The sequence below is a fragment of the Lygodium microphyllum genome, chromosome 23 (assembly GCF_053477565.2).
Source record: "Lygodium microphyllum isolate KBCC chromosome 23, Lygodium_microphyllum_v1.1.10, whole genome shotgun sequence".
NCBI lineage: Eukaryota > Viridiplantae > Streptophyta > Polypodiopsida > Schizaeales > Lygodiaceae > Lygodium > Lygodium microphyllum.
The window spans coordinates 11527204-11551554 of NC_141157.1; the positions used below are offsets into that span (position 1 = coordinate 11527204).

A 24351-nucleotide genomic window follows, 5' to 3' on the forward strand; every position below is an offset into this window, starting at 1 on the left:
AGACCTAAAGGTGTATCTAAAGGTGAAGGACCCTTCGGAGTGATATGAGATAACATGTGAGATGTACTTAATGAAGATGGAAAGGAAGGTCTAGTGGAAGTAGAGGGTGGGAGATTAAATGGATTGGTTGATGCAGTTGTTGGAAATGATTTTGGTTCCTTTTAAAATGAGGATGGTTCATCTATTTCAAAATGACCTTGAGAAGGAAAAATTAAAGGAAGAGAAGGGAGAGAACTTACAGGTGTTTGAATTAATCGTTTGTACTCATCATCTTTCTTTGAGTTCATGAACAAAAGTCTATCTTCTCCAGGACATATGAACCAATAGCATGATTGTATAGTCCCCTCTTCATGAGAATCACCTAGATCTTGCTGGAGGAGGAAGTAGACTCAAAAGATGGAGAAGTGTAGTATTGCATACTTGACATATGAGTGAATGAAGGTGGAGATGTAAACGACATAGATGAAAGAGGTAGAGATGGAGATGAAAGTGGTAAAGAGATGAAGGGTTTGTACTCCATGCGAGTTTCCATGTTAGGATGGCTAGTCATTTGTGGAGCTTTTGTTCTTTGCACAAAATCATTAGACTAGTGCACCAAATCTAAAGGGGAAAACTTAGATTTAACTTTAATTTGTTATTGAGCCCAATACATGAGGATGAAGTCGGATTTGACTCTTGAAATCTCGTAGGGTGTGTGGACTCCATGGTAGTCTATTGTTTCTCTAGCGATGTTGGAAGTGGTAGAGCAGCTTGTTGAACCCACTGTGACTCATTTCTTGATGGATTTGGTTAGGGAGAATGAAGTAGTGATGTCATGCTTGAAGTCATCTTACGGTCTTGTTGTTCCTACTTGTGAAGGGCTTTCAGATCAAAGGCCTAGATCTCTTCAGAGAGATCCTAGCTTTGATACCACGTAAATAAATATCCTAATATAGAAACACAAATACAATTGTATGACAAAGCACAAATTGAAGAGAACACAATTAGGGTTAGGGTAACTCCGAGATAATGAACACATTGAATAGTGTGAGTTGAATGAATCTGTATAATATAATGCTCATGTAGCAAACACACTATGCAATGAACAATTATTGTACCTCGAGCTCTCGTGTTTTGAGGACCGTGGTAGAGGTAATGAGCTGGAGAGTGTGTCGTATGTCGTACTTTGATGGATCCCAAAACGCAACAAGGTCGTGAAGAAATACTCTGACACATAAACACAAATAATAATCATACGTCAAAACACAGATTGATAAAAGAACACAGTTAGGGTTAGGGTATTTCAGAGACAATGAACACAGAATATAACCGAAGTGATATAACTGCTGAATATACAATGCTCATGTAGCAAACACACTATGTAGTGAATGAATACTGAAGCTCGAACTCTTGTATCTCAAGGTTCAGGGCAGGGGTAATGAGCTAGAGAGTGTGTCGTACTTTGAACGGATCCTGAATCGCAGCAAGGCAGTCTTCGGATGTCGAACACCAGCAAATGCAGTAGTGAGAAGTTGGATTTGATGCAGACAGCAGTGAGGAGAGAGAAATTCTAAAAACACAGACTGTAGGAGAGAGAAAGACAAAGAACAGAGGTAGGACAGAGAAAGACTAAAAACGCAGACAAGACAGCTTGTAGGAGAGAGAAAATTGCCAAACGCAGGCTGAACAACCTAGTGACAGCTTGTAGAAGCTAGGCGACAGTTGGAGGAGAGAAAACTGTCAAACGCAGGTTGCAGATAATGTGGCAGGTAGTACGACAGCAAGGTTGTGCAGTAACAACAGGCCCCTGGCTGGGATCAGCTCCAAATTGCGAGAAGAGGGCTATAAATCATGCACCAACTGATGTAGATAGACAGCTTTGGCTGAGATATCCTTTGTGAACCAGATGTGGGCAGCAAGTTGAAACACTTGAAATCTACAAAAACGAGATTAAGGTTTGAATGGAGGGTAGCATATGTATTTATAGAAAATTGGGGCCCTTCCAAGTGGGTTTGTGCTTATGGGACATAGAAACTCTCTAGGGTCGCATTTCTTTTAAATAAATAAGGTTTTTAAATTAATTAAGCAAGTTTTAGGGCTATTTAAATAAAGCTAATGCATTTTTAGCTCAACATCCCCTCTCAGGCCCAACAATGGCGCCACGAGAAAGATCTTTTACCCCAAGGCGTACACCCCAAAGCAGCCAGAGCATTGGACAAAGGGTGCGCGTTGGCTGCCCAGTGGCCTACTAAGATTACAGAGGCGATGGTTATCTTACCAAGTGAGCCTAAGTGATCACTTCAGAGAGGACAAGGCATCGGACAAAGGGTGCACGTCGGTTGCCCAGTGGCCTACCAAGCCCTACAAAGGCGGATGGAATTAGCTATGCACTTTTTTTGTTGTTATTTTTACGGTTATTTTTTTAAAATTTACCATTAAGTGGGGGTTCAAATCAGAATTCATCCTATTGAGTCTGTATGCGATAGTGCCTAGCTCAACCTGCTCTCTAGAAAAATGGAAGTGGACTCTCACATGTTGCATCCGTGGTGTAATGATCGGAGGAATAGGAGTCCCCTCTGAAGTTGCAGTAGATGTAGATTCCCCTTGGAGGATAAAGAAAGATCATCCCCCTCTGAATCCCACTTTGAGGTAGATAAGGAATCCAAAAACTCATGGATTACGGACTCCAAAATGTTTGAGGATGAAGGAAGTGCCGACGGTCGTGCCAAAGAAGGCATCTGGGGTGGTGAAGAACTCCCGGAGGTGGCCTCTTGAACCTGGGTAGGCGACGGTGAAGGGTGGGGCTCAGACTGAGCAGTGAGTGGGCAACAGTCACTGCTTCTCAATAGAGTAGATTGTGAAGGAGATGTGGGCCGTTGAAGCCACTGTACCCAGAAGTAGGTCGGGGAAACCTCCGCTCAGTGGGGTGGTCTCCAGGAGGGATTATCACTTAATAAGGTCTTAGAGCCTTTGTGTGCTCGAAGGGACTTAGTGTTCGTCGGTTGTGGCTTATTGTTTTGAGGATAATACTCTGACAACCAATGGTGAATGATCTCTGTGGCCCAGAAAGAAGAGGTGGCACAAGGAGTGCCTGGTGGAAGACGCGTATACTTTGGAAGGGTGGGGAGCAAAGGTTGATGTCAACAGTCATTGGTGGAATGACCGTTCTTGTCGGAGTAGGAACATCCAGTAGAAGGGCAATTTGTCGGTGGAGACGCCATGGTACTGGTGTGGCAAATTGGAGAAGGAAGGGTGGGAGAGAGAAAAAGAATATCTCCCAATGCGTAGCAAAAATGATAAAGAAATCAATTTTTGATGCCAAATCCGCCACTGGTCTTTGTCTTCTTTGATGAGGAGGATCTTTGTGGGAAAACACAGCCAAGGAAGGCTAGATTTGATGTAGACGACAGTGCAGGAGAGAGAAATACTAAACGTAGGTGAGGAGAGAGAGACAAAATGCAGGCTGCAGGAGAGAGGAAGACTAAAAACGCAGGAAAAACCATCAGTAGCAATTAGTAAGCTGAAATCAGCTCCGAACAGTGTGTGGTAGGTTGGAAACATGCACCAGACTGTTATAGACAGCAATGGCCAGCTTGGACCACGATGTCCTCTGCGTCTAGGGTGTGGGCAGCAAGCTGAAATACCTGAAATATGCAAAATTGAGATTACTTTCCGAATGGAGAGTAATCAGCAACAGTCGCTTTGCTGTAAACAGCTGCAAACTGCGGGCAAAAGGCTGGAAATAGGCGCTGGACTGTAGATGACAGCAAGGGACAGTTGAGACAGCGATGTCCTCTGCGAAAGGGGTATGGGCAGCAAGCTGAAAATACTTGAAATTGTAAAAACGAGATATTGATGGAGTGGAAGAAGAGAAGTGGATGTTGAACCTGCCACCGGTCTTTGCCGTCACTGGAGTGGAGGATCTTTGCCAATGTTTGAGTAGATCCAGCTCTGATACCATGTCAAAAGATGACGTACCAGCGAGACAGATGGGTTTGCGGGGAGGAACACAAAGTGAACTCGGCAAACATGGAGAAGAGAAGAGAAGAGAGAATAAACTTTGATGAATGGAATGATGAATATCTGAATCATGGAGTGAATGTGATACAAGGGAACAAGGGTGCCATAGCACAAGGAAGATGATGAAGACAACCACGAACCACGAACTACAATGTCCTCATGAAGGGGTGTGAGGGCAGTGGAGAGGTTGGAGAGAAGAGGTGATGGATTGAATGAATTAGCTGTGAAGAATGAGAGTGAGAGTGGCCTATAAATAGGCACAGTCAGTCTAGGATGGTGCCCCTTTTTGGGGCTGCAAACCCTAAACACAAAAACACAAAAACGCAAACTGCAGGTGAAGGGTTTCTCAACAATGGTAAATTTTGACTCATTAAAATGAGTCTTATCATTGAAAACATGCTTGGCAGAAGATGAGCCGGAACCATGGAATGTCGGGAAAGTGGGATAAGATGGAGGTGAAGGGTAAGATGGTGGTGGGGGGTGTGTCGGATAGGAAGAATGAGGGGTAAAAGGTGGGTAGGTAGAAATAGGCTTGGAGTGTCCAATGAGTGCCGATTGATGCAGAGACACTGGAACATGAATGTTTCCATAAGGTGCCGATGGAGGTGGAGGCACTGGGATACGAAAGCCCTGTCCAAAGCTTGGCTGGGGCACAAGAGAATGACTAGGAGGTCCACTAGGTAATGCTATAGAGGCAAGCCATGGTACCAATTGATCCACACCTGGGAGAGACTGGGGGGGATACCCAGGCTGCAATGATTTCGAGGTGTGTGAGAAGAAGGTGGAGCACCACCCAATTGAGGAAAGGATGAGGTCCTGAAGGCGGTGCCTATGTTTCCGTAGTCCCCCGGTGCGGTGTGATGTGCAACATGAGGTTGATAGGGGAATGTAAATGGTGTAAAGGGAAGTGGAGAAGCAATGGAAGAATGTGGTGGGATGGGTGGGTTTTGAAGTTGCGGTGTGAAAGATGCAGATGCATTTAGTTCATTTTTACCTTTTAATGGTTGAAAATGAAATGATGATGCACCATGCAATGTAGAAATAAGAACACCAAATTCATTCTGATTTTGAGAAGTAAACTGAAAAGAAAGAAGATTAGAAGAAGAGGTACCTGGCTTTTTCTTATAATCCCCACGACGTGTGTTAACATACAAGAATTGGTCCTTAAGAGAACCTTTTCCGTAGTCAAGGGTTTGTACAGTGAGAGTGCACTGTAGAAGAGGGAATACGAACACGGAGGGGGAGAGAGAGAGGAAGCAAAAAATAAGGAAGAGAAATCTGCACTGACTGAAATGAATGCTGAATACAAACGGGAAGGCGGAAGGAGATTGATCAGTCCCTGCACGCAGCCCACAACGTCAGTGAGGGCACCAGATCAGGCTGATGATGATGGCAGCACCACCACGGGGGAGAAGGAGTGTCGGAATCTGCAAGAAGACAAGTGATGTGGGAAGGGGGGCTGCCTATAAATAGGCAAAAGGACAAACCCTAACCCTAACCCTAAAATGGGCGCAAACCCTAAAAATGCCCTAAAATGGGCACCCCACAACAGTGACCAAAAAGTGGCCGGGCAGCCAGTGGCTGCCCACTAAAAGAGGCCAAAAAGAAATACACATCCTAAGACAGCCAGTTGAGAGTGACTAGCCTCCCCCATCATAACACATGAGAGACATGTCAGAGCTCCTAATGTCCTCGTCTGACTCAAATTGAGGCTCACAGGCAGGAGATGACAAGGCATGACAAACATGACTGTAGCTCCTCACGATCCTGGGAATCCCCCTCTAAAACACTAGGGGCCAGGGAATCCACAGCCGCATCACCGAGATCGTCCCCCACTGAAAGGGATGGGGGGTACGAGGGAACCACCGGAGGGGAAGGTGGGGGATGGGAAGGAACCTGTGGAATAGAAGGTGCACGAGCGGGAACGGGTGTAGCAATAGTCTGCCTCAGAGGACCCTGCATCTAAGAAGGGAAATGGAGCCTGTAAAGCCCGCTCTCCTGCCAACCTGTAGATAAGACAGCTCCTGTAAAAGAATCCTCAATAACAACGGCATGCTCGGTGAAGATCACTTGTGTGCCAAGCCTCGTAAGGCCATAAATTGAGAGGAGGGGAAGGCCCAAATCCGAAACATGTAGGGCCTGTGAAAAGGAGCTCGAAGGTCGGTCGGTAAACAAAGGCAATGTGCCAACACCACTAATAGGCACCGATAAAATGTCACCAACAGTGACTGAATCCTCTGATGGATGGAGATCTAGTAACAAATCACCTCGGGAAGTCATATGACTCGAAGCACCACTGTCCACTAACCAAGGCTGCGCAGAAGACACTGCAGCCACGGAAGAAGGATCCTCCTCCAAAGCATGGATATGAAAGAACACTGACTCATGGGTAACAACTGCTGTAGAGGTAGAAGAAGGCTTCGATGTAGATCCACCCTTCACTCCCGGACGAAGGTGAGGGTATTTCTTCCAGCATTTCTCCTCGGGATGTGTCCCTTTCCCACAGTGTGGGCACTTCGGTCTCTGTGAATCTGAGTCAGAGCTTGAAGAACTGTCCTTCTTTTGAGCCTTTGACTTCTTCTTCTTCTTCTATCCTCCTGAACCAGCAACAAAGGCTCTAGTGGAGTCGGAGCCACTAGCACTGACCTCTCTGAGTCGCTCGTCATACTTCAAGACAAGCGGGGATAGCTCCTCCCATAGAAGCTGGGCACGGGTCCTCGAAATAAGAAGGCTGGTGTAGAAGACATCAAACCGAGGTGATGGCAGCTGAATCAAGAAAATCATAGCCATGTCTTCAGAAGATATCGTCCGACCGAGGGATGCAAGCTCATCCCTCATATCCTGTAATTTGTTGATGTGGTTCTTCATGGAAGGACTATCATCAATAGCGAGCATCCGCAACTTCTTTTCGAGAAATATTCGGTGGGCAAACGTCTTCTGTTGATAGAGAGACGCGAGCTTTCTCCACACGTTTGCTGTAGTCTTCAACCTGTGAACATGAACAAGGACAGAATCCTGCAAACTCAGAAAGAGGAAAGATCTGGCTCTAGAATTGAGCCGATCCCATAAGGCTGCACGATCCATAGATGTCCCATCTGCAGGATCCACCTTAGGCCGGGGAATAGGAACAGAAACAAGCTCCCAAAGATCGAAGGAGTCCAAGATACACTCCACCTTGCAGGACCATAGAGAAAAGTTGGAGCCATCCAACCGGTCCTCTTTGGGCAGCTGAGGAAGTACGGGTACCTGTACAGGGGGTACCAAAGGCTGCATCTTCAGCCCACTGGAAGGGGCTCACCGAGATACATGAATAGAAAGGGGACGGGAAAGAGGAATAGACTCCGGACAACGATCCTCATGATAGAAATCACGCCTCCGTTCAGATGAGTGTCGAGACAAAAGCTCGTCATCTGAGTCCTCAAAGCCCGTAAACTGATGAGAAGATATCTTCCAATCTGCAAAACACCAAACACCAAAGAAAACTTTGCGGATGCCGAATAATGACCAGCAGTATGGTCACCAATCACCAAAACGCAGGCGGGGGAGGCCTACAGACACCTGGAGTTGCAAAACGCAAGGTTGGCTGATGAATAGTACCAAGACAGAAGCCACCAGCACCAAAACGCAGCCTGGGAGTAGGTCGCCAGCAGGAGAAAAGCCGCCTGGAGATGGAACGACAGCCAGATCAACAAAACGCAGATTGGAGGAATGTCGCCTAGCTGTAGGAGTGGCTGCCCTGAATGAAAACGCAAGCAGGAAGTGGTGGTTGATGATGTGGCAGCCTCTAGAGGGGGCGCCTGCAGCAAAGCAAGGATGGTGTCCTCTTGGAAGGGCCGCCTTGGCTGTTGGGGAAGAGACGGCAACAAACGCAAAGATTGTGGGTGTTCTCCCGCGTAAATCTCAGCTCCGTGTACTCTCCTTCGGCTCTGATACCATGTGAGAGTGCGCTGCGGAAGAGGGAATACGAACACAGAGGGGGAGAGAGAGAGAGAGAGAGAAAGCAAAAAATAAGGAAGAGAAATCTGCACTGACTGAAATGAATGCTAAATACAAACGGGAAGGCGAAAGAGACTGATCAGTCCCTGCACGCAGCCCATAGCATCAATGAGGGCACCAGATCAGGTTGATGATGATGGCAGCACCACCAGGGGGAAGAAGGAGTGTCGGAATGTGCAAGAAGACAAGTGATCAAGTGGGGAGGGGGGCTGCCTATAAATAGGCAAAAGGAAAAACCCTAACCCTAACCCTAAAATGGGGGCAAACCCTAAAAATGCCCTAAAATGGGCGCCTCACAACAGTGACGCCGGGCAGCCAGTGGCTGCCTACTAAAAGAGGCCAAAAAGAAATACACATCCTAAGACAGCCAGTCGAGAGTGACTAGCCTCCCTCATCATAACACATGACAGACATGTCAGAGCTCCTAATGTCCTCGTCTGACTCAGACTGAGGCTCAGAGGCAGGAGATGACAAGGCATGACAAACATGACTGCTAACATGTACTCTATGTTCCTTATGATTTCTACCAGTATTTTGCAAAACAGAAGAGGTAAAAGACGAATCTAAAGTACCTTGCATTGGAGTGGATAAAAGAGGATGAAAGAATGGAACATACTCGGGATCTCTTTCTCCAACAGGGGGGCCCATCCCTGAGGGAGGTCTCGACGACCTTGCAATATCACCAGATTTATGTGCAACATCTAAAGAGAGAAATTCACGCATACCTTCATTGAGTAGCTTCTCCTAAAGGGCAATCCTTCGATTGAGCTCCTCAATCTTCTTTCGTCTAAAGTCCATGATCACATGATATTCTTTAGTGAAAAGCTCGTATAGCCTTTCTTTTGTGTTATCAGAAGTGTCTTCCACCATGTCAGAACTTTGTGGAGCAAGCTGTTCTACCCACTCTCGCTCGGTTCTAGGCATAGGTTGTTCTGGAGAATGAATTGGTGTTGATGTATTCGAAGTCATTTGAACCTATTGTTATTCTTGCTTCTTGCGGAGATCTTTAAGATCAAAGGCCTAGGTTTCTCAAAGAGTACCGGGCTCTGATACCATGTGAAGAAATACTCTCACACAGAAACACAAATAACAATTATACGACAAAACAGACTGATAAAAAAACACAGTTAGGGTTAGGGTATTTCAGAGACAGTGAACACAAAAAACTGAAGTGATATAACTGCTGAATATACAATGCTCATGCAACAAACACACTATGCAATGAATGAATATTGAACCTCGAACTCTTGTATCTCAAGGATCATCAGGGCAGGGGTAATGAGCTGGGGAGTGTGTCGTACTGTGAGCGGATCCTGAATGAGAGCAAGGCAGCCTTTGGATGTCAAACACTAGTAAACACAGCAGTGAGAAGTTGGCTTTGATGCAGACAGCAGTGAGGAGAGAGAAAGACTAAAAACACAGACTGCAAGAGAGAAAGACTAAAAATGCAGTTAGGACAGCCTGCAAGAGAGAGAAAACTGCCAAACACAAGCTGAACAGCCTAGTGACAGCCTGTAGAAGTTAGGCGACAGTTGGAGGAGAGAGAAAACTGCCAAATGCAGGCTGCAGATGATGTGGCCGGCAGTACGGCAGTAGTTCCGTGCAGGAATAGCAGTCGCCTGGCTGGGATTAGCTTCAAACTGCGAGAAGAGGGCTGGAAATCAAACGCCAACTGATGTAGACAGCAATGGACAGCTTCGGTTGAGATGTCCTCTATGAACTGGGTGTGGGCAGCAAGCTGAAACACCTAAAATCTGCAAAAATGAGATTGAGGGCTGAATGGAGGGCAGCATATGTATTTATAGAAAGTTTGGGCCCTCCCAAGTGGGTTTGTGCTTATGGGACACAGAAACTCTCTAGGATTGTGTTTCTTGTAAATAAACAAGGTTTCTTCATTAATTAAGCAAGTTTTGGGGATGTTTTAAGTAAAGCTAATTCATTTTTAGCTCAACAAAGGCAACTTTTGAAGACATAGAGTAGCAGCAGAAGGATTAAAATGCAGCCTTTTGTGTGATGTGGAGTGTTGGGCAGCTGTTGGTTAGTCAAAACACAGCTAGAGAGAGGTCGCTTGATGCCCAAACAGCTGCCAGCACAACAAATGCAGCTTGGGGCTGATCGCCAAATGCAAACACAGTAGTGTGAAGAGTTGGGTCAGTTGGCAAAGGCAATAGAGCGTGTGGACAGTGAGATGGAGGCTGGAAACAAACGCCAAAATGATGTAGACAATGTCGGGCATGTTCGGCTGAGATGTCCTCTGCGAAGGGGTTTGGGCAACGAAGCTATAGCACCTAAAACTTGCATAAACAAGATAAGGTTGAATGGAAGAGCAAGCTGTCTATTTATAGGAAATTTGGGGCCTCTTAAATTAGGGTTTACATGTGGAATACTAAAATTCTCAAAGTGCTGTTAGTTCAAAAAAATGGTTAGGATTCATTAGTAACTTGAGTTTTGGAGCTAGTTAATAAAAGCTAATGATAATTTAGCTCAATACTTAGTTGTAGTGACATGTGGCCGGGAGATAGGATAGTCTCCCCATTCTTTCATATCATAAATCAAAGAGGCTATGCTTACTAGTTTGAAGCCTGCCTTGTTAAATGAAGCAAAGGCAAACAATAGAAAATCGTACTTTGATCAGCATTTCAAACTAGTTACATATATCTTCAATAGTGCAATAGAATCAACCGTTGATGACTTGTCAGAGGTTACGCTTGACTCGTGCAGTGGGTTAGAACAAAGACAATGCACACTTCCACATTTCCACCTATATGCTTGTTAGTAGAATTCAAGCATATTAGGGTTAGAATTGCACACAAAAAGAGTTGATGCCTTGGAGTGGGAGCAGCTTTACGAGAATAGACAATTCCAAATTCCAATTAATAAAATGGCATGATCATGAAAAGTTTGTGCAATGTGCACGTATAGGTTGAAAGTTAGAATGCAGGCATCTTTGCATAGAAATATCATATATTGATTCTAGATCTGTTTTGCAACATGCTCAAAAAGAGCTTTCATATGATACCTATATTGGCAGGTGCATAAATTTTATGAGAACCCTTAAATTTTAGAAGCCTTAGATTGACCTAGAAATGCTCATCCTAAAAAATAAGGATGATATGTTAAAAGTAGAAAGTCTACGTCTTGACAATTTTAATTTTTCACTAAGTATTGTTGTTTCTATTTTGGACAGTTTTTGCTTTACATATAGATATGATGCATAGTCATAGTTTGCTAGAATTACTCAAGGCCGTAACATTTGGTCCAGTAAAAATTGTATCTCGTAGGTCAACCATTGGATGCAAGTGTCCAAGTCATTAAAAAATCACTAGCTGATGTATGATGCACTCATATCCCTTGGATGGCATATGAGTATTGTCACAAAAGATAGCCTATACTTGCATGCCATCAAAAAGCACTTGATGATGTAATGCACTTGCCAACTATTAGAAAGACTGATTAAAACACAAAGTTAGGTGCCCAAGCAAGAGTTTAAAGACTGGCCAACTATTAGAAAGATTGATTAAAACACAAAGTTAGAACCCAAGCAAGAGTTGAAAGGCATCAAATTGGCTGATGCTGCAGTTCAATACCACTTGATAATGATCAGGAATTATATGATGCTTTTCCACCCATATATTCAGCAGGGATAACCAAAAATAGTTATTCACATGTACATAAATTCTACTCAAATATGCCCTTGGCAGAATGGTGTAGAGTGACATGTATTTCTTGACATAAGGGATGAAGCCAAGACTGCATATCTTGCTTGAACAAGGAAGCTGCCTATGCATCCCAAGCATAATGTTTAGGACCATTCATCGCCCAGTGAGACAGGGTGGCCTGAGCTAAATGCTTGCATATGTTAAAGCCAGACATGATAATGATCAGGAATTATATGATACTTTTCTACCTGCATATCAGCAGGGATAACAAAAAATAGTCATTCTCATGCATATAAATTCTGCTCAAATGAGCCCATGGCAGAATGCTGTAGCATGACAATGGACATGTACTTCGTGACTAAAGGGATGAGGCCAAGGCTGCGCATCTTGCTTGAAAGAGGAAGCTGCCAATGCATCCCAAGTGTAATGCTTATGACCATTTATCATCTAGTGAGGCAAGGTGGCCTGAGCTAAATGCTTGCATATGTTAAAGCCACACATAACAAAACTGGATTGGCCCATCAAAACACACTACAAAGTCCTCCACAAAGGGCTTGATCCCTAGCCATATTGAATATTCAGAGCATAAACTGCGACCAGCCAAATAACTTCTCCATACAAGATCTAACCATGAGTTTGCTGCGAACAGCACAACATAACCTTAGCCTGTTCATGATCTAATGCAGCCAGTATGTATGCTCTAGGTCTGACCACTTTTTTAAGATCTGTAAATGTTTTTTTTTTTTTTTTCCCCCCCTTGAGTCTTCTTTGTAAGAGCATAAAATGAGATGCCAATTTGAGGAATCGTTCTTTATCCTTGGCATAACCTTTACAATTTCTCTGTATCAAGGCATAGCATGTAAAATTCCTGACATGCTTTATCTTTACTGGGAGTATAGCTTGCAAAACTTCTAACATCATTGAGAGATGTGAGCTCTAGCCATTCCATCGGTGGTTTTCTTGGATACATCACATACCATAGAAGGCAGTGTACTGTGTAGCTCAAGAAGTCCTTTGAGTAAAAATTTTAATATTGCCCCATCAGTGTGGATCTTATAGCCCATGAGGTCTTTGAACAGTATCTGCCAATAATAAAAGTGTTTTTTGTCAGTTTGGAATCTGGATACACCACATGACAGAATGTCCAGAAACTTTCAACCAGATGATGGATAGGTTTCTTGGTCAGATAGGAAATTCAGAGAACTATTTAGAAAGGCAAGACCAAATATGTTAGAATCTTTGGAAATTGTTTGTGGACTTGACATCCAGATTTATACCTAACAGAATTTTATTCCTTGAATGCTTGAACTGTGTTCAGAGTTGGACAATGTCCTCTATCTTTCTTGTTTTATTCCCTTGCATTCTACTTGTTGAATGTTCTGGCCTATGTGCTTCTCCTTGTTGCATTCTCTGTTCTCTGAATGGATTTCAAGTTATGACAGCCTGTATTTGTTGGAATGTATTTAATAATGTTCGTTTGTTTGGCTACAGGGAAGGGGGGACTGTTGGGGATGCAGTGGAGTTTGTACTTCAGAATTTCACCGAAATGAACAAATTGTGGGTTCGAATGCAACACCAGGTAAGGAATCACCTTGTGAGTTGTAAGGGTCCATGCATTGCATGCTTTAAATGATTAGTAGGGGAATGGTTACCTTTTGTGGTTAGAAAGATTGGTGTGAATTTGCCTGCTTGTGCTATAGGAATGGGGAGAACACCCCATGGGGAGTGCTTCTAAACATTAGTTGTGCTCATGCAGGCAGTGTTATAATGTGGTGATCCTGTCAGTGGCAAGCTCCCAATTTGGAAGTTTTCTGGTCTGCAGGGACCTGCTCGGGAGAAAGAAAAGCGGGAGAAGGAGAGGAGTGAGCTTCGTGATCTGGTGAGAGATTCATATGCCTGTTCTTATTTCTAATGTTGGATTGGTAAGCCTGTTGTCACAAATACAGCAATGTTGGAGGTGTTTGATGTTGAGCAGTTAGTTGCTACAGTTATGATTTGACTGATTGTTGTCCTATTGAATAAAATCGAGTTTCTGCTTCAAGCTATCTGGCAGAAATGCAAGAACATCAAGCTTGATCAAATGATCTTTTTTAGGTGGGAAAGAACCTTCATGTGCTCAGCCAGCTTGAAGGTGTTGACCTTGGAATGTATAGAGATGTGGTCCTTCCTCGTGTTCTGGAGCAGGTACACTGATTTGAAACTTTATCCTTGCTGCCCGAGAGTTTTGCAAAAGAAGTGAATCTTATGCTTTTTAAGTTTTTTAATGATGTGTTTTTCCAGATAGTCAACTGCAAGGATGAGCTTGCTCAGTATTACCTCATGGACTGTATCATTCAGGTCTTTCCAGATGATTACCATCTTCAAACCTTAGAAACCCTCCTGGGAGCTTGTTCACATTTACAGGTAGATAATTTGGAAGCACTTGAGATTCTTTCATGAATGCTGGGAGATATTTGGTATATTAATACTCATGCTCAGCAATTTCTTGTGAAAGTTGAGTGGAATGAACTTAGAAAGCATATCAACCCTATTTTCTTTTTGGGTCCAGCCTACAGTAGATGTCAAAACAGTTATGTCTCAGCTTATGGAGAGGCTTTCGAATTATGCAGCATCTACCCCTCAGGTAGGCCCATGGTGGTGTTGTGCATTTTATTTTTGATCAGATCAAGTCAGACTATATAATTTACCTTTTGAATGTATAGGTGCTTGCTGAATTTCTACAAGTGGAAGCATTTTATTTTTTATCAGATCAAGTCAGACTATATAATTTACCTTTTGAATGTATAGGTGCTTGCTGAATTTCTACAAGTGGAAGCATTTTCAAAGCTAAGTGATGCAGTAGTGAAGGTAAGTTGCTCTACGTTTGGTTTTAGTTAGATGGAGGCAATGAGGGTGGACATGGGGTTCTCATTAGTCTTGTATTAAATGGCAGTTTTTGGGCCCATTGTACATTGAAGTGCTGTCTTAATCTTAAGGGTGAAAATTGTAAGTGTGTGGTAGTCTAAACCAATTTGAAAGTTTCATCAATTTTAAAACCACAAATGCTGTTTCATGTGTTCTCAAAGTAGGGGCAGTTTTTTGGCCCATTGTACATTGAATTGCTGTCTTAATCTTAAGGGTGAAAATTGTAAGTGTGTGGTACAGTCTGAACCAATTTGAAAGTTTCATCAATTTTAGACACACAAATGCTGTTTCATGTGTTCTCAAAGTAGGGGCTAAGTGACTATTGCAGCTCAAAGTTAACTTGTGGCTCAATTACAGGACTTGATCACCTATGAGACCGATAAGCTTTATGTGGCTTGTGTAACCATATTGTTACTATGAGAGCAATGTCAAGAAAGAAACTTTTTTAAAAGGCTAACGAGACTATAATTCGTACAAGAGCTTCAGAACTAGAACACAGGTGTACAATGTGTACTTACATGTGTGTATGGTTGTCTATACTGCCTAGCCAGTATGCAAGGTCAAATGAGAATGAAAGTTGTATGTATTCTGGGAAGCCTGTTAAGTGTGTAGTTATAACTGATGTATATCCGGATGTCTATAAGCTGTAGTTTTTGTTACAGGTAATAGAGTCTCAGCCTGACATGCCCTTGGTTGGTGCTGTAAGTCTTCATGTCTCTCTGCTTACTTTTACTCTCCGAGTGCATGTGGACCGGTTGGATTATGTTGATCAAGTGCTGGTATGTCTAGTCAAGCTTGAAACAACAAGTTTCTTGCTCTCTAAATTATGCAGTGGGCTTTAGACTCCATTCTGTATTTAAGAATTTGCAGTCGTCCACATTTTACAGGGTGCATGTGTTAAAAAGCTTGAGGGAGTTGGCAAGGTGAAGGATAATAAGGCAACAAAGCAGATTGTTGCCCTCTTGAGTGCTCCTTTAGAGAAATATAACAATGTAGTAACTGTTTTGACGTTAACAAATTATCCCAAGGTCATGGAACATCTTGACTATGGGACAAATAAGGTCATGGCAGTTGTCATTATCCAGAGTATCATGAAAAACAATACATTTATTACAGAAGCAGACAAGGTAAACCAAAGTTGAATTCTGAATACAAACCATTTTGCCATCTGAATTCATGCAAATGTCTGTATCATGTTTTAATACTTGCTGAAGTCAGGTTGAGGCATTGTTTGAGCTGCTTAAAGAGATTATAAAGGACAGTGAAGGTGCTCCTCCACTTGATGAGGTGAGCTTCTGCCACATCTTTTGCATAGACCTTGCATAGGAACACTTGCAAAGCAGTAGGTTGTTCATTACTCAGTGAGAGGTGGTGAAACCATGATTCTTGCACAAATTTTAACAAATTCAAAGCACTTCTTACTTCTCTTGAAGAGATGCAGGCATTTGCACTGTCTTTTTTATTTTATTGGCAGGGCCTTAGAACAACAGGCTCTTTAAAGGAAACCAGAAACAGCCTGCATCCTTGGAATGCAGGCTGTAATACTACTGTTTGTTTGCTTGTATATACACAGACTCGTCATGGTGTTAGGTTGATATTGACGAAAACAATGTCATTGGATGTGTGCTTCACATAGATGACAGCATTTGACAGCATGTGCACGTGTTTGATATCTGCTGGTGATCATGAAAAGTGTGTCTTGTGTTAATGCATAGAATGTGAGTTTTGTGTATGCATGGGACACTATTCTTCGAATTCGTCTAGCTCATCTGCCCTTTCAGGTTGCGAACGGGCTAATAAAGTGCACAAGGAATATGAAATCCTAAGAAACAAATTCAAACCACTTCTTACTTCTTTTGAAGAGATGCAGACATTTGCACTCTCTTTTATTTTATTAGCAGGCCTTAAAACAATAGGCTCTTCAAAGGAAACCAGAAACAGACACATCTTTGCGGAGCGTTTCTGGGTTTAAGAATGCAGGCTGTAGTATTACTGTTTATTTTCTTGTATTTACACAAAATTGTCATGGTGTTAGGTTGACATTGACGAAAGTAAGGTCATTGGATGTGTGCTTGGCATAGGTGACAGCATTTGTCAGCATGTGCACTATTCTTTGCATTTCGTCTTTCGGGCTGCTAACATGGCAGACGAACAATGTGAAGAGATGAGGGCCAATAAAGTGCACAAGGAATGTGAAGTCTTTAAAAGAAACCTGAATGCTTGGATAAATGGAATGAGAATGGAAGAATAGATATAACCATCTCTGTGTATTGGACTATGTTTGGTTTTAGCCCTTTATAATGCAAATCTCCTATTGTACTTTGAGGTACCTATGGAAGGCATTGATGACTGTTCAAGCTTATTCCACAGTTCAAATGTTGTTCCTTTTTTTGTGCTTACAATTTTTTTGAAGTTCAATGCTTTGATGTTTGCAGATGTAAGATCTCTGCTATCCTTTGTTCTTTGGACTTACTGTTATGTTTGTGCCAGCTTGATGAGGAAGACTTCAAGGAGGAGCAAAATTTAGTGGCTCGGCTTGTACACATGCTTGTGAACAAGGACAACGATGAAATGTTTAGAGTGAGTTGTGCATTTTGACAACAATGAATTATTCAGAATGGCGACCACGTGCACTCTCTAAATGAACAGTTTACACGTGAAGTTGCTCTTTCATGATATGTGTGAAGAGCAAGTCAGACCCACGCATCAGATCCTTATATTATTCATGGGCATTGTTTTGTATTCTTTCCAAGTCAATGTGCTTTGTTACTCCCAATCATTATAATCATCTTTCCATTTGTGTGCAAAAATCCCCTTTTTTTTTTTGTTTTGTTCCTTTTTTTTTGTTGGGGGGAGGGGGGGTAGTGTGTTGGAACAAACTATTTGCGGGTGTTCAAAAAGATCACCAATGTTTGGAGATGGGCTGCATGCTAACAGAAACTAGAATTTCTTCAGATACTTACTACTGCCAGGAAGCATTTTCTGAAAGGTGGTCCAAAGCGGCTAGGCTTTACTCTTCCACCACTCATCTTCTCTGCATTGAAGGTACTTCAAAGCATTTCTCAGATCTATGATGAGAATTTCCAAAATTGTGACAAATTTGTGAAAAAATGTGTTGCATGAAATGCAGCTAGTCAGATTGTTACAGCAAGGTGATTGTGAAGTGGAGGAAGGTGCAGTCTCATCTCAAAAGGTCTTCCAGTTTTTGCATCAGGTTTGTAGATTTGATCATGGCTCAAGTAGTAAAATCTACAGAGATTATCTTGTTTGCATGAGCTCTTGTAGGGTTTGTTGTTATAATCCTGCTTATGCCACAATTTAGGCACAATTTAAAGGTAAAATTTTGGGTGAAGCTCCGATGCAAGACCTTTTCAAGGTATTCTGATCTTGACTTCAATGGTTGAGTTTGAAGATGCAATGTTCAATATGTTGCTACGACTATCTGGTTGTTTGTAGTATAAGGCCCAGGATTGAACCCGCTTTAAGTTCCAAAGGAAAACAAGTTCAACATTACACTCTTTATGACAATAATCTGATCTTGATTTCATCCCTACCAGATGCATTTTGTATGTGCCTGGCTGGCAATGAAGTAAACATGTTGAGGGGGTGATTGTTTTGATCCTCTGAAGTATTAGAACAAGTTATATAGAGAAATGTTGCAGAGCTGAAGGGGTTGAATTTCAATCTGCTTTATTAGTTCACTCACAATCTCACGAGTTTAAAAATTGTCATGTGCCTGCAGACTGTGGAAGCACTTTCATCAGTACCTGCTCCTGAGCTTGCACTGCGTTTGTATTTGCAGTGTGCAGAGGTAAAAACATTTGGAGTTTTCACTGCATAGGTTGCCCAGATATTACTGAAGTTGCAAAGGTCCACTGCAAATTGCACTACTTTCTGATTGTATTCCTCGTAAATTTATGCCAGGCTGCTAATGATTGTGATCTGGAGCCAGTTGCATACGAGTTTTTCACCCAAGCATTTGTACTTTATGAGGAAGAAATTGCTGTAAGTTCATAGAGATCATTGTTAGTACTGTCTATTTGTGAGCTCTATTTAGAACAGAAAGGAAAGTGAGGTTCTGAAAACATATTTCACTCAATTTTTCATCATATCTAGTGGACCCTTCTGAAAGTTCAAAGCTTAGGATCTCTCTTTGCAAGTGGAATGAAGCTATAAAGAGTTTTCAAGTTTTGAACTCTCAGAAAGCAACTGCATCCTGATGAGATATTCAGATTAAAGGAAGGTTCTTTTCAACTTTGTACACCTTTCCTCATCTTTGCTGGGCATTGTAATTGTATTGAAGCACTTGGTATTGCTAAAACTCAACAGTAATGAACATTGTTAAGTTTCGAGAGATGCCAACTGCAGCCTGGAATGGCATCTGCACATTAGGTGGTTATTTGTGTCAGTGTCCTGTGAAGAATGTCTTTTCTGATTCTTTGAATACTCATTTGTGCATTGGGAGACTTTTTCTAACAGGCAGAAACGCTATTAAGGAATGATATTCAAGGAAACTAAAATATGGAAGCTGTGCTTGCCTTTCAACAGGACTCTAAGGCTCAGGTTACTGCAATACACTTGATAATTGGTACTTTGCAAAGGATGAATGTCTTTGGAGTTGAGAACAGAGATACACTCACGCATAAAGCAACCGGGGTGAGTTCCCCTGCATCTTTTGGCTGATTGACTACAGTAGAGAGAACTCTGAAGACTAGACTAAGGCCTGTCATTGACTTGCAGTACTCAGCAAAACTGCTGAAAAAACCAGATCAGTGTAGAGCAGTTTATGCATGCTCACACTTATTTTGGGTTGAAGCTGAAGGAGGTGTTCGGGATGGTGAAAGGTATTCATTAATCTTTTACTCCCTTTTTGACTTTTGGGATGAAAATACAATTTGAATGTAATAAGCTGATGTGAAGTGAGGTCAGTTTCAAGTGTGTTAATGTACTGCCAATCCTCTAATCGGCCCCAGACACTCAAATCAGGCACAGGCTTCAATGGCCCAGAGGCCACAAAAAGTTTTGTTCTTCACCATATGCCTCTTCAATTAAACCCATGGGTACACGTGTGCATGCGCAGTGCCCATGATGTACATGTGCACATGCATGGGCACATGCACAGAGGCATAATTTAGCGGAGAGATCTCAAATTGTTTATTCAAAATAAATGTTTGTGCTCATGCACAGAGACAGAATTTAGTGGAGAGATCTCAAATTGTTTATTCACAATAAATGTTTGTGCACATCCACAGAGACTGAATTTAGCAGAGAGATCTCAAATTGTTTCTTCAACAACAATAAATTTTCATATAGTAGTCACTTGGGGAGTAGTGGCATGGGACCATGTCCAACTTTTGGTTACAAGGAATTCTATTGAGGTGGAAGATGAAGGAGAGTTTGGGGTGGTGAAAGGTACTACAGTCCTCTTATCTTCCAAAAGCATCCAAACTGGGCACAAGCTCAAATTGCCTAAAGTTCTTGAACCTTATTCCCCATGTCCCTCACTGATATAAATGAAGTGGGTACACCAGTTACATAGAGCATGAGCTCATTGTGACTTTGGGTAATGAGGAATTCTAGCAGGGTAGGATTTGAGATATTTTCCAATCGGTACTCTTCTGACCCTTCTGTATGAGTATGAATGATAGATCAGAAAAAATTGGCCAGACTTTTCTAGCTTTTTTGCTCAGCCACTTAGTTGGAAATTGATAGTTATTGAGGACATGTTACAATTAATTTATGAATGTTCTTACATTTAGCATTTGGAATTTTCAGGCCATTGACAAATTCTGTTATTAGTTGAAACTTTTTATTAGACAGTTGATAGACAGTTGTGGAAGAATCATTGATAAATTCTGTTGTTCAATGATCCTTTTAGTAAATACTTTCAATTTATCTAGTGATTGTATTTATCATTAGATGCTGGTCTGCATTCATGGCTCTTTTGGGCCAAGCTTGCATTCAGCAACAATCTTAATTCCTGGGGCATGATGCTAGTTTAAGTTTGAGGTTAAGAACTTATGTGTCATGTGTTAACTGTCCTCATAAAGAATCACAAGTCAATACAGTTTTTTATATTATCTGAAAACATGGTGACTATTTGTGCGCATGCATGAGTGTGTGAGACACAGATGCTGATGGTTCAGACTTTGTAGCACAACCTTATACTGATGCTCTCGTTGTCCTATCATCATCTTGGGTAAATTACGAGGGCTTAGTTGGGAATATGGGCAAATACTGAGATACATTTTGGGAATTTTGGCCAACATGGAGTGGTAATAGTAGGAGTATGAGTTTTGACTGGCAATCTTTGAACGCTGTATTTTGGGAATTCCCACCAAAAGCAGGCTTGAGGGATATTTTCATAATTTCACTTGTTTAACAAGGCAAATCACATAGTAGGTTTGTGAGATACCCTTTAAGATGGAATGCTTTGCTCTAAATAATCTCTGATTCAGAAGTTTCATGGCTAACACATATGGTTGTCCTTCCTCCATCAAACTGATTATGAGCTCGAAATAAAATAATGGTGGAACTCTGTGACAGGAGGGCAATATTCATATGCCTTCCGCTGTTCAAGAACCTCAGAGCTTGCTTATATGTAAGATGCAGTTGACACAAAAGGTTATATGAATTCTTTCTCAGCAGTCTGTAAACAGTATGGATTGGCAATGCGTTACATGCATTTTGGAGCAAGATTTCTCAGGATCTTTTGAGCTTGTCCACTGCTGGACACACGTTTTAATCGGCTGATTGGGATACACAGCCTGACACATCAGCAAGTAGGCCTTTCTCTTTGCAGGTCATGTCTGCAAAAACAGTTTCTTAGCATGTTGTTCCTCTTCTCAGATAATGCTAATGCCTTATGGCATGTCACAGAGCATCTGACATACGCATCATGAATCCCTCCCCCATTCTGGTTGGGGAGAACACTTCTTTCAGCTGTACTCTGTGAGAGTGCACAACAGAAGCAAAAACAAGAAAGACACAAGGCATGGACACAACACGATTAACAGCGAACAGGAAAGGTGGAAAAAACTGATTGTAAAGAAAGTGGAAGTATGAGTACCAACAGGATTACTGGCACTTGATGACCAGCCACAATGTCTCCAGTCTCCTCTCGCCAAGGATGCCAGGCGATGCCAATTTGATGATAGGAGGGGTGGAAGCTTACAAATAGCTAGCAGTGGGAGAGAGCCAAGAGGATCAGGTCAGCCAGTATTCAGGCCCCCAATAATCAGCAGGTTGGCCATAAATGCAGCCACCCAGTGGAATTATAAGCTGCCCAGCTGCCCACTAAAGCCTTGCTTACAGATTGTGCAATTGTGTAGGAGGGGTGGAAGCTTACAAATAGCTAGCAGTGGGAGAGAGCCAAGAGGATCAGGTCAGCCAGTATTCAGGCCCCCAATAATCAGCAGGTTGGCCATAAATGCTGCCACCCAGTGGAATTATAAGCTGCCCAGCTGCCCACTAAAGCCTTGCTTACAGATTGTGCAATTGTGTAGGGGCAATCTATCTTCATTTGTGTTGTGGCTTTTTAAAATTTTCAGTGCTGAACGTTGACTTCTAGTGCCCTTTGTTTATGAAGGCCCTTTCACTGTCTGCTAATATTTGGGGTGGGAACTATGCTCTAAATACAGACCAGACACAAGATAGGATTGGCTTTCCTGAAAATCCTTGTTCACACATGCTGGGCCTTTGTCGTGACCCAAGCTAAGTATCCCTCATGTTGCCTCACTATCACTGTCTCAGTTGTACCATGGAAGACTATCCTGAGGACTCGCGAAACCTAGGCTGTCAAGTCTGTCTCACCTCTGGCTCTTGTGGGTGAGACAAGCTACTGGTGGGAAGTCAATGTCTTCTAGCTTATGTCCAAACAAGGTGAACATGTGTGAAATGTTGGTATTTATAGGTGTGAATTGTGGGTAGATTAAACGCTGGCAATCTCATTATTGTATTTTATCACAAAGGTTTACATGGTCTGACAGTTTCTGGTGCTTATGTAACTATTTACATCCTCGTGCCCAAGCAGGGACTTGGAGTTCCTAGTTTTTTTGTCAGCAAATATTTTGGCATCATCTCTTTCACTTATTTTCAATCTCAACTAGGCTGCTTGTGTCTGCACACTGAGCATGCATCTGTACTTGTGTGTGGGCACATGCCTGTTCCCGGTGAGTTGGTGATCCATGCCACATGCGGTAGTGGATTACTGGGTTCCTAAAATGCTCAAAAGGACTTCTCAAGGAATAGGATTGCCCCTTAGAGTTAGTCTTGAACACTGTTGTTTGGGTGCAAAAGCTCCATTTGAAGCTCAGGAGGTTCTTGCTAGCATCATGATATTACCAGTTGCAGATCATATAACAGCAAGTTTTTCCTATCAGAGTTGTGCCTACTGGCTTGATACCAACAGCTCCATGGTAGAAATCTAACTGGCACTTTCAGGTGCATGGTTGTCTAATGGGATTCTGCTCTGTTGCCTATTTAAAAAATGCTCTTTCTATCATCTGGGTACATCATCTAACCTTGTGATTGTGGGGGAAGAAAGGAATTTATATTCAAGAGTATCTTTGAGGAAAACAATTGGTTTCATTTATTTTGATAATTTGTTGTGCCCATGATGTGGGCTAATTTGTTGCTTGTTTGGTTCTTCAGGGTACTTCTGTGCCTAAAACGGGCCTTGAGAATAGCTAATGCTGCTCAACAAATGGCAAGTGTAACAAAGGGAAGTGGTGGTCCAGTTACACTATTTGTGGAGATATTGAACAAGTATGCTTATCTGCATGAAAGTACACCTGTATTTCTCTGCATGAATTTCCAAATATTTTGTGTTGTGTAATACATGCTGTATCCAATCTAGCTTTTAAAGTATCTTCTCCACTGATGATGTCGGTATGCTTTGCCTTGTTTGTGGCAGGTACTTGTACTATTTTGAACATGACAACCAACACATAACAGCCAAGGTCATTCAGGGTCTTATTGAACTAATTGTCACAGAAATGCAGAGTGAAAATGCAGCCCAAGACTCCCTTGTAGATGCTTTTTTTTCAAGTACACTGCGTTACATTCAGTTCCAAAAACAGAAGGGCGACAGTGTGGCAGAGCGATATACTGCAATTGAAGTGTGATCCATTTGCCATGTAATTGCATCTTTCATGCATAGCATTCTTTGAGACAAGTTCTATCTACCTGTAGCCTTTGCTTGTGAAGTGGCACGCTTGTAGGTGACATCAATTTTTGGGATGCTTCTTTCAATGTTCGAGTGCAAGATGAGGATGTATTCTTTGTAGCATTGAGAGCCTTGGTATTAATATTGATTCACAAGGGTTATCACTTGTGGACACGAGTAGTGGTTTATGCTTCTAATGATCCAATTCCAGATAACATTGTTCTCTTCAGTTGTCTTCTTTGCCAGCAGTCTGAATCTACAACTCTGTCTCTAATGTGAATTGCCATCCTGAAACTAGTGCCATTAATTATTCAATGGCATACCCTAACCAACCAAGTTACATCGTGAAGTTGAATAATCACTCAAAGTTTACACAGGCACATTTGATGGTGTCCGATTAGTACTGTCTGATACTAGCATGGTACTAATCGAACTAATAAATCTTTGACCTATGTCCGATTAAAAAAAGTTTACATATAATTTGTGTAGTTGACAATCTTGGACTTAAAACATACATTTAGAAGCTTTATTTTAAAGCAAATGCTAAAGAGTTGAAATTTGAGGGATAGAGGAAAGGTAGAGAGGTTAAGGAAATAGAGATAGCGTGAGGGAGTCGAGCTTGAGATG

The 24351-nt window shown here is 42.2% G+C and overlaps 1 protein-coding gene across 2 annotated transcripts in view; it reads left to right on the forward strand.

Annotated features, from left to right (window-relative positions):
* The window catches only part of LOC148015881 (vacuolar protein sorting-associated protein 35B-like), a 66715-nt gene extending 42814 nt beyond the window's left edge, over positions 1-23901 (forward strand). For both annotated transcript variants that reach the window (XM_087664673.1, XM_087664674.1), the window contains 18 exons: positions 13146-13233; positions 13477-13533; positions 13749-13838; positions 13935-14057; positions 14203-14277; positions 14442-14501; positions 15221-15337; positions 15446-15685; positions 15777-15845; positions 17049-17138; positions 17514-17603; positions 17689-17772; positions 18301-18369; positions 18483-18563; positions 19107-19214; positions 19299-19402; positions 23211-23324; positions 23473-23901. In XM_087664673.1, the coding sequence (XP_087520799.1) occupies positions 13146-13233; positions 13477-13533; positions 13749-13838; positions 13935-14057; positions 14203-14277; positions 14442-14501; positions 15221-15337; positions 15446-15685; positions 15777-15845; positions 17049-17138; positions 17514-17603; positions 17689-17772; positions 18301-18369; positions 18483-18563; positions 19107-19214; positions 19299-19402; positions 23211-23324; positions 23473-23683 (1870 nt within the window). In that variant the 3' untranslated portion in view covers positions 23684-23901. The remainder of the gene's footprint in view (positions 1-13145; positions 13234-13476; positions 13534-13748; positions 13839-13934; positions 14058-14202; positions 14278-14441; positions 14502-15220; positions 15338-15445; positions 15686-15776; positions 15846-17048; positions 17139-17513; positions 17604-17688; positions 17773-18300; positions 18370-18482; positions 18564-19106; positions 19215-19298; positions 19403-23210; positions 23325-23472) is intronic.
* Positions 23902-24351: the final 450 nt, after the last annotated feature.